Genomic DNA, 10714 nt, shown 5'->3' on the forward strand with positions numbered 1-10714 from the left:
TACGAGTGTACGCGAGAAAAAAATTTTGCATCTGTTTTTTTTTTATCTTTTTTTTTTTTTTTTTTTTTTTTTTTTTTTTTTTTGCACGGGGTAGATTAATTTAACCGGAATTTATTTTCGCACGCACATTCGCGAAAAATGGGAATTATAAATCGGATATACAACTCGTAACGAACGCGTGCATATAGGTGTGTGGGAGCTTGTTCGCCAGGCAGGTGTGGGCTGCTTCCGCGGGGATGAAACGAAAACTAGGTCACCCCTGGGAACCGGAGAGAGAGAGAGCCTGGCTCGCATCCGGGTTGGAGAAGAGTGTGTTCGGTGCAAGCGAGCGCGCTAAAATATCACACGGTGGTATCGAGGAAGAGAGAAAATTACTGCGCAGGAGTTTTTCCCGTGCGAAAATGTGTTTCATTATTTTCCAAACAGTTTTTACAGATTACGCGCGCGAACAAATCACGATGAATGACCATCGCGATATAAAAAAATCTCTCCCGATCAAAAACCTTCTTCCCCCGCGGTCATAACGAGAAGATTGTTCCGGTTTTAATTTTCCTTTTCTTTCGGCCCCCGTGACTTTTCCTTCTCTTCTTTTATCAAACCCGGTCACACGGTGTCCAAAACTCACTGTATTACGTAATAAATTGCAACAACAAATAAAGCTGTTTTATTATGTATTCATTCGAGTTACGCGACTATGTATTATCGATCGTGACTTTCCGAAGCCGGAGAGACTCACCGGAGTGACATATGTGATGATCGATTCAGCCAACGAGATGTGTGTTTTAATGTACCGTAATTTAGTAAATCAAGCCGGGTTCCCCCTTTTGCAGCGAATGACGTCGATTTATCAGTTTAAATGACTCGGCTCGCGATTCGAGCCGAGTTGTGGTGTTGCATTTGCTCGCTCGCGCGAATGTTATAATTTTATTTATTACAACACCGTGTTTTAATATTCCGCTTTCGAAAAAAACAAAAAAAAAACAAAAAAAAACCAAAAGAAAAAAGAAAAGAAAAAACGACAATGACGTTATCTACTGCGCGTTATTGTTATAACCTTTCGAAACTAAAATACATCTCATATTTTTGCAACGAAAATAAACTTTACTCTCGTGTGATCGGAATTCGCAATTCTTGTGCCATTGGGGAAATATGAAATCGTACATCGAATAATATTATTCGAATAATAAAATAAATGTTATCAGCTCACGCAACGTCGTTATCTTCCTTCCGACTGTGCGCTTTTACATGCGCGGAAGCGATAAATTAAAAAAAACAAAAAAAAAAAAAAAAAACGCCGACAATTTTCGTTTCGCCAGCGCGTTCACGAAAATCGAGTCAGCTGTCGATAAAATATATAATAACGCGCGGCCCGATTACGTAATGCAAGCGTTACGTGACGGTTGTGTTTATAGCTCCTTCCTCTTTCCGCATTTGCGCTCGACCGCGATATATATACCGCATGTATTTACAACCTCTAAAGTACAAGGCTGTGCGAAAGAATTCGCTAGGAGCGTATTGTTGCGGCGTGAGCGCGCGACATAATGGATTTTATGGACCGAGAGTGGAGAGAAGGTCGCAACATGTAAAAAGACACCATTTCTCTCTCTCTCTCTCTCTCTTTCGACTAAACAACAAATAAATAAAACTCCGGAATTAAGAGAGAAATTTTCCGCGTGAGAAATTTAATCGGTGCGGATTCTTTTGAACATGTCTCTTATACATGTTTAATTAAAATCTTATTTCTCTCTCGATGTTGCGAAACCTCGATAACGTTATATTGTACACGCTAACACAATTTTAGCCCGAAAAGTTTTGAGATGCGGTGGCAACACGGCGTACACACACGTAAGCGTATATACACGCGTCAAATTAATGCAGATCCTCTCTCTTGGCACGAACGATCTGGATCGTCGTGAGGGTAAAACATCGTCGAACGCGTCGTTGCGACGTCGCGCTCCGAATATACCAGCGGCCGCCATTCGGGACCGACCGATCTTCTTCGTCGCGCAATTAGCTGGCCCGCGCGATCGTGCCAATAGCATCCACACACGAACGGCAAAGAAGGGAATGTAATGTTTTTGCAATGCCGTTTGCCAAAAATGCAACGTGCCGCAATTCTCTGGGCCCCGCGAACGTTTACGTAACTCTCGTCAGCGATTTTCGCGACGATTTTACCCGCGCGCCCGAGTTTCCTCGTTGCAGCGCAACGTCGGATGACGTGGCGGTTAAATTTTCCGACCGAAGTCGACTTGATGCGTATATATATATATATACATACACACACAACAACACACGTACCGCTTCTTTCTGACGCAGCCCTGGGCGTTTCGTCGTCGCTTCTCTCTGCTCCCCGCGCGATATTAACAAGGAACCTGACCGTGGAACCGAAGCGACGTGATTCACAACGAGAAGAAGAGAAGAAGGCCGTGGTCGACGTGTCACGAGACTGATGCATAGCACGACAACTCGTCTGGATGCGATTTTGCCCGGTTACACGTATATAATCCACGTTGTCTCGACGCAAATGACATGTGGTTCAAAAGAAACCAAGACCGCGCTATTAGAGAACTATTAATAGTGCGCGTTATGTCACGTACGAAGGTGAAACTCGTCGGTTTTATATGTACGTATCGATGAAGAACGCATATACGTGAAAGAAAAACGATCTCAGACTTGTTCTCTGAACTGCTTTGTTGCATATGTAACCGAGCGCAATTTTGTTTTCTCGCTCGATCGCGCGCGTCAATACGCGACGTTCCGAGTAACGATGAGTTTTTTTTTTTTATTTGAGAGATCTCGGACGAACTTGAATATTCATTTCGAAGATTTTGCGGAAAAATCTCGAATCGACATGAAAGGTCAATTCGCAATCAGCGCAAATCGAGTGTTTTAATTCGAGTAAAAAAAATATCGCAAAAAAGTAAACCGAACTGAAAAAATAACCTAAAGCCGCTTGTGGACGTAAACTCGACGGTGAGAAAGAAATTCTCTTAAGTTCGAACGTCATCCGATTGATCCGTCCGGATATCAGCTGATTTTGACAGCCCGGACGACCTTGCGCGTCCTAGCCGACGTATCGACCAATCGGGAAACGGTGCATCGTGCGCAAGCGCCTGCACTAATCCCGATCAGCTGACTCTCACGGAACCCGTCGAAACGTAATCGAAGAAATTCGCTCTGCGAGTTCTCGCTTAGGCAAACGACTGTCACCCGATGACGACAATTCACTCGCAGACGAAGATCCAAAGATCGAGACGAAAAAATTAGAAACGTTCTCTCTCAATACTTTTGAAAACCAAATTAAAACACTACATTATTTGTTTTTGCGTCGGATTATTAATATTTTTAATTTAATTAATAAAAAATCTTTGTCTTGCATCGCACGCAACTTGCAAAAAACAAAAAAAACAAAAAATCCTCAAATCCTCCTCGAGAAAAGTACGTAAAGCCAACAACTACGTGACAAAAAAAACATCGGCGACGGAAACAAGTCTCGAGAATAAAATTATAACGGCGCACACAACAATTTTGACGTTCTGCTAATCACATAATCATAGCGTTGCGGAGCAATGTATATATTTGCGCATTGCCGACGACGTTGCCGGGATATTAGCTATATTCATTACAGGGTCTCTCGAGCTGCACCGATCAATAATTTGTTTCCCAACTGTCACGCCCCTCGTTGCTTACAGGACGAACGACCGAGACGAGAACAAACGAACGAGCGAGAGAGAATACCAACCGATCCTGCGAAAAAAAAAAAATCTAGACGCGACAATTCTCGCTACTATTTGAACATCGACATTGCGTTTCCGCGATTTTGAATATAACGTCTGAAAGAGATCGGCAAATTCACACATTTTCAAACGAAAAACGTTTGTTTCCACAGCGAGCGGAACTGTTGCATCAGTGAGAGAAACCGAAGGAAGGGAGAAAGAAAAGAGAGGAAGGGCAAGAAGAGTGGGAGATATGAATGCGCCCGATACCTACATCTTACAACCTTACCTCTTCCACGAATCTAAGTACCAATTTGTTAACTACTCTCTCGAAATCGCGATAAAATGTCCCGATTCGCGCGCAACGCGATAAATTTCCCATCCCGACCTAACAACCCCGCGATGTTCTTCAGTTTTCCCGGGAAATTTGGTGAGAGAATTGGCGTTTTTCACGCCAAGCCGGACAACGGGTTGCCAATGCCCTCAGAAAACTGAGATACCACCAGCTGTGTTCACCCGCTTCATTACCTACCGAGTGAACGCAGAGTGGCTCCCTGTCCTCCGAAAGCTCGTTCCGCTGATCTCTCTTGCACGTGCCGCTCTTACCGACCGGATAATGACGTGCCCACCAATTGTCACGCCACTTCGGGATTACCCTTCGCGCGGCCGGTGGGTCTCTCCCGCTTATCTCTCTCAAAACCAGTATTTTAACACCACGTATTATCTCTTCGTCAAAAAAAACTCGAGCTCGCGCCACACGTGACGATTCCCGTTATCGATCGAGTTGAAGAGAGAATCTTTCCGCATCGCGCGATATAAAAACGTTGTTTTTTTTTTTTTTTTTTGACTTATGCGCGGCGTCTTCGAGTAAATCAGCACGCGACGACCGCAGACGAAGAAAAGAAGTTTAAATCATTCGTATTGTTCGAAAGTTTGACATTTTATTTTTCCCATCGTTGCTCTCATTTGCAATCAGACTCGAGAAACAAACTTCTGTAGATGCACTCTTGTATAAAATTTTTTTACGCATATACAAAGATTAATTCTAAACAGCACGCGATGGCACCACTATCGCGCGAATGATGTAACAAAAAGAGAGAGAAAGAGAGAGAAAGAGAGAAATCCCGAGAAACTTAAAAGACAGATATAAAACTCGCGCCGGACTGCGCGTGATTCACGACTCGCGCGAATTCGTGTCGCGAATACTGGCGAGTGAAAGGATATAATCGAAGGCCCGGTAACCGTTAAAAAAAAAAAAAAAAAAAACTCAGAAACCAAAACCGTGATTCGCGTGATTGAAAACGATACGTTGTTTGCGCCAATGTGGTTCCCCCCCCCCCGGCACGCAATTTGTTTTCAAATGGACGATATCGCGGCGATCTCGCGTCCTTTAAATTTCAACCGCAAAACCGCAGACGAGAGTCGTCGCGAATGTGACAAATTTTTCCCATCTATTCGCGCGAATTTCGCGCTAATTACGAGATTGTCGCGTTTTACAAAGTCCGGCGCAAACTCCAAGAAAGGTGACACCGATGCTTTGTTTGTCATCGTCTCTTATCTGTATGTGCTGTTAGCGTTAGAAATAAAACGCGTGCGGGAACATCACGTCTGATGAGACACGAGAGGGAAACAATCCTCGCAAATGCTTTTTACGCGAGAAAAATCCAACATTTATTCTGCCGCGACGGAGAAACAGAGAACAGTTCGTCAAAACACTGATCGCATCGTACGTGATTTGATCAAATATTATGAAGAGACATGCGCACAATCCGGGTATTATTTGATAAAACCACGTATTTTTGGAAGAAAAATATGATAGGCTAAGATGACGAAATATTTGGAAAACTTGGAAGACAGCAACAATCGATGGAAGGTGTTCGACTTGTTTTTCTCAGTTTCTCGAAGAGAATCGTCGAGTGACGTGTCTAAAAATCGTAAGCCCGTTATATCCAACGTATGCGGACAATTAACGAAAGTGGAAAATACACGCGCGTATATACGCGTGAGTTCATCAGAAATTCTAGAAAATACATAAGACATTCACGCTTCCTCTTTCTTCATTCACATACAAGAACGCAAAAATATCAAGTTCACAGATAAAAGAACCGGATATCTTATCGCTAATTATGAAAAAACTCTTATAACTATTTTAAGGTTTCAATTGGTCTTAACTTTCTGACGCTTATTTTCCTTTGCGTGAAAGCACAATTTCTTATAAAAGAAATATTTTACACGCGGTTAGAGAAAAACTATTATAACAAGAAACGATTTATTTTAGTTTATTATTTAATTAATGAGCGTCGTGCAACTTCGGATCAAAGCACACGATGTGTGTACTTGAGAAAAAAAGAAAATACACAAAAAATGCACAAAAACACACAAGTACAAAAAACTGAGATGTAGCAAATGTTTGTCTATTTGAAACTTTTTATGCTACAATATCAATACACAATAACAAAAATCTGTCTTCGGTTTCTGTCACGAGATCGTCGCGACTGATCTGTCATCAGTTTCTCGTCTCAATAATCTGGAGATGAATCGATAAACACATCGATTTATTAACAGCTCGGATTGCATTACGTGTAATTTTCAGTCAAGATAAAAATACGTCCGCAAAATAAGTCGTTAAACATTAACGATCCGGGTAATGTAAGAACCGCTAACAGAAATGACGTCATATTCGATAAACAGTCTCCCTTGCATAATTGTCAATTTAAAGCTTCTCGTGTGGCGCGTATACAAACACGTATTATCTCGATTCTTTTATCGCGATGTCTATACGCCGCGTTCTATCTTTGATATAACGTCAACAGAGCGAGAAAAAGAGAGAGAGAGAGAAAGAAGAAGAAAGAGCGCGCGCAAATTTTTCGCGCGCAATAGCGGCACACAACTTTGCGGTGCGAAGAGCGAAACGACGCAGCCGCGTTCCAAGGTCAAAGTGATAAGTCGGTCAAACTGCGGGGTTATCGCGCGCAATTCCGCATTTCACTTGTTCAAATGGAAAGTCTAACACTCACGTAACCCTTCCGTGTCCTATTCGATTAGAAAGCGATTTTTCAGCGACGGAATTGCGAAATTTGTTCGGACAAACTCGTCGTGAAATTGAATATCTTATATTTTCAACATACACGTACATATAATGTGTGTGTGTTAAAAGTACCACACACCACACACGCACACACACACACACACACACACACAAAATTGTGAATATAAATTTTATAGATATTAAAAAATTATGCTTTGGAGTCAGTAAAATTCACGACTCAGTTTTTTAGTTTTTTTTTTTTTTTTATAATTGTCACTTTTTGCGCTGAGAAGGAAATGTGCGAATAATTGTGAATTGCTTGAAGTACGAAAGATTGGTAAGTCCATTGTTCATACATGACTAGGCTAAAAGCGACCCGCCCGATGACGCATTATTTTGGCCTCCTCGGTCCTCAACCGTGCCAAGGTTTAGACAAGTGCGTACACCACATAATTCGCACAATCCTTATTTGCCATTCAAGTGTTATTTAATCGTAACATTTCGTCGGAAACTTATTCATTCAAAATTTATTTTCTCGCGATTATTTTGTTTTGTGAAATATTTTATTTAAAACCGCAAACATTTTTACGTAACGTAAAAACCACTTTTCCTGTTGCAGAGCGTTGATTTATATTTAATATTATTGTATCTCATATTTTCAATATATCTTTTCACTCGTATTGTTCAACCAATGGAACAAAAACATTTGTCTGAGAGACTTTTTCTTTAGGCGATATATTCAGAGACACTCTGTTAACATTACACGCGCTAATTACGTAAGGATGATTACCGTGTAAACGACGGTTTTTTATATAGCCCGAGAGATCGTTTTCCTCAATCCGGTCGGGCTTTGTTTTGCGTTTAGAGCTCAACTACTAACTGTGAGAGGGAGAGAAAGAGAGAAAGAACCAATTGCTCTATTGGCGGCGCAGAAAGTTGTTTTCGGAAGCTCACACAGCTTCATTGAGAGCGTTGGAAACGAGCCAATAGGAGATCACACAGCAGAAAGTTTGTCGCGCGTCGATGCGTCGTTTAAAACCAAAGAGAGTACATATATATCCTATATATATATATATATACAACCCATTATCTTCGGTTCGAACGACGTCACGCTTCGTGACGTGTCGTGTATACACTCAATAATATCGAGCTGGCTTGGTGTGTCCGAAAATCCAAGTTGACACGAGAGATATTTCAGCAACACTCGGGGATTTGTTTTAAAATTATTTTTCAAACGATGGTACGCGTGTAATAATTTTGTACAATACAAAACATTTTGATTACACGTTTTTTCCTTTAAACCGACACGCGCGTGTACCATTTGTGTCCACGCAATATTTCACTATATGCGCGCTGCTATAAAAAAAAAAGAAATAAAAAAAAAATTTTGCCGAATTGTACGTATATTTGCTGAACAAGTAAAATTGTTTTATAATTTTCCTTCTTAACGGGAAAAACGACGTGTGTTTCAAATCCACGTGAACGAATTTCGATGGTTTAAAGATTTAATTAAAACACATCGCGCTGGATATTTTGTTCTGGGTATAAAGTCGCCAAAGTGTTTGAGCATTCGATAAAAGAAAAAATAAAGATTACTACTTACAATCTACTGCTGGGCTCGTTGCTGGCTTCATCGCCTTCGATCCGATAGACCTTGCCAGACATGACATACTCAAAGCTGTCCGCTCTCGTGCCGCCCTCCTGCTCTAGAAGGTTCCACTCGTTCCCGTCTGGATATCCGTCCTCACGTAACGTCGTGGCCAGTACCAGGCGGAACTTGTCACCTGAACACACAATGATATTTTGTTACACGCGTGTACCAACCCATCCTCCATCCTTAATTCAGCCCTTTTGCGCTCGTTGAAACATAATCCGCATGTGTATATTCCGACATAACATCATCGTTTCAAAACCTTAGATATCGGAGCGTAAACAAGTTGTAAAATAGTCGTTTAAAAAAAGTAATCAGTTACCGGCTTCTTTATTCCACACACACACACATCACTGTGTAGAAAAAGATTATCGAGTTTTATCGCAAAATTTTTGACAAATATTAATTCGCGCACTCGAGATACTATTTTATCTCGCGACATGAGATATGCCTCTAATTGTGCGAGTTTTGTGCGGTTTATAAATCAAAAACGAGCGCGCGTATAATAGAATTCGCGGAAGTTGAAACAGAGACGACTGATATAAAAATTCTGAGATTTTACTTTATTTACACGAAAATAGATCTTTGATTTGACTTGAGACCATGCGAGAAACGACAATGTGAGATGTGGATGCGTGTTAATATTATATTACAGACGTCGTTTCAGAGTCTAGAGATTGGATCAAGAAACACCGGAAGTTTTGACAATTAAGTCACTCGAGTTGCCCTTTGAGATAAGTAAGAATGTTTTCGTGCGTAATCTTGAAGCACAATATGCAAAAAGACACTCGGGACGCAGGGTCAAGGTTAAGTACACGCGACGGCAGGGTATAGCATGGGCTTTAATCGATACTACATCGTCGGCGCCGCCGCCGCCGCCACCGTCGCCGCCGCCACCACCACCGCTGCCCACCACCATCATCGTTACAGCTGCAACTGCCTCCGGTAGATGAAACGCCATATTATGCGCCATAGTATACGTGATTTACGACAAAAGCCAAGAGAATGAACAATTAATTAGATTTCGCGTTTCTTTCTTTTTTTTTTTTTTTTCTTACGTAGTGTACGACGTTCTTTTAGTTTATCTTATTTTGACGTTACTTTCTTTAGAGTTACATTATATTTTAATTTAACTGTTTGTGTTTGTCGATTCATGTTTATTTGGTTTATTTTGACGCGCGAGTGAACTGATAAAACCGGTTAATTAATATCACCGCTTCGGCGAATCGAGCTTACATCATAATAGCGTTACACCGTTCCGGCGACAACTGCTACGGATCATCCGAGCGTTGTGCGGTAATATATATCTCGCGTCTAAATTAACCCTCATTCGACCGAAATGCCGTATCCGATGAAGGAATATATGCTCGTTTCTCCTCGTGAAATTATTTAAGACACTCGGAAACGCGCGACAAATGTATGTATGTAGACGTGAATTTCACGACGAAAGGAGCGTATAATCCCTTCTCATCGGATATGACATGAGGATTAATTTCAGCGCGATTTATACGGAAAAAAACGTGAAAGCAATATTGCTATAAATATACAATGCCAACTTGAATGTCTAAGGTAATAAAACTAGAATTAATTAAACTTTTTCAGATAAAAATTCGATATTATATAAATAAATATTCCTGAAATTTGCTAAACTTATTAGAAACTATATATATATATATATATATATACATACGTGTGTGTGCGTGCATATCTACATATATGTGCTCGCGCAATATACACGCAATATATTTAATTACGTTGATCAGATATTCGAACAACTAATTAGACCATTAAAGAATTAATTAACACGGAATTAGGAAGAAAAGTCACTCCCGCTTTTCACGAAAAGAAGAGGGTGGGCGCGTGTGACCTTGAGAAAGCCCCGGTGATTCTCGGAGGTGGAGAGAGAAAGAGAGAGAGAGAGAGAGAAAGAAGGGAGGAAGAGGAGGAGGAGAGACCTCCCACGGAATCGATAACGCGTGACAGCGCGCAGTCGACAGCGACGTATATATATATGTATATATATGTATATACATATACATATATATATATCGCCCGGAACGGATCCAATACAACGATGTTAGCTTACCTCGGCGTAGCGCAGCGTCCATCTGGGTCCTGTCCGAAATCCCGCCGCCATCTTGGCCTCTGACGCGGATCTCGGGAGGCGCGCAACGTGCCGTCGCCCTCTCGCGCGGCGATTTTATTACACATTCTTTCCCGCGGCGACGCCGATTCTTTTTGCAAAACGTTTCTTTACTACGCGCGAAACAGGTTCATCTAGCGCGGCTCACCCGGCGGCGGCGGCGGCGGCGGCGGCGG

At 41.6% G+C, this 10714-nt stretch overlaps 1 protein-coding gene across 1 annotated transcript in view; it reads right to left on the reverse strand.

Moving 5' to 3' along the window:
• Window positions 1-10714, reverse strand: part of LOC109859413 (DNA-directed RNA polymerases I, II, and III subunit RPABC3) — a 39422-nt gene that overhangs the window by 14504 nt on the left and 14204 nt on the right. Inside the window, exon 3 of the mRNA XM_020437668.1 lies at window positions 8348-8528. Within this exon, the coding sequence (XP_020293257.1) occupies window positions 8348-8528 (181 nt within the window). The remainder of the gene's footprint in view (window positions 1-8347; window positions 8529-10714) is intronic.

This window comes from Pseudomyrmex gracilis, unplaced genomic scaffold (assembly GCF_002006095.1).
Source record: "Pseudomyrmex gracilis isolate BER0280 unplaced genomic scaffold, ASM200609v1 scaffold_7, whole genome shotgun sequence".
NCBI classification, from domain to species: Eukaryota; Metazoa; Arthropoda; class Insecta; order Hymenoptera; family Formicidae; genus Pseudomyrmex; species Pseudomyrmex gracilis.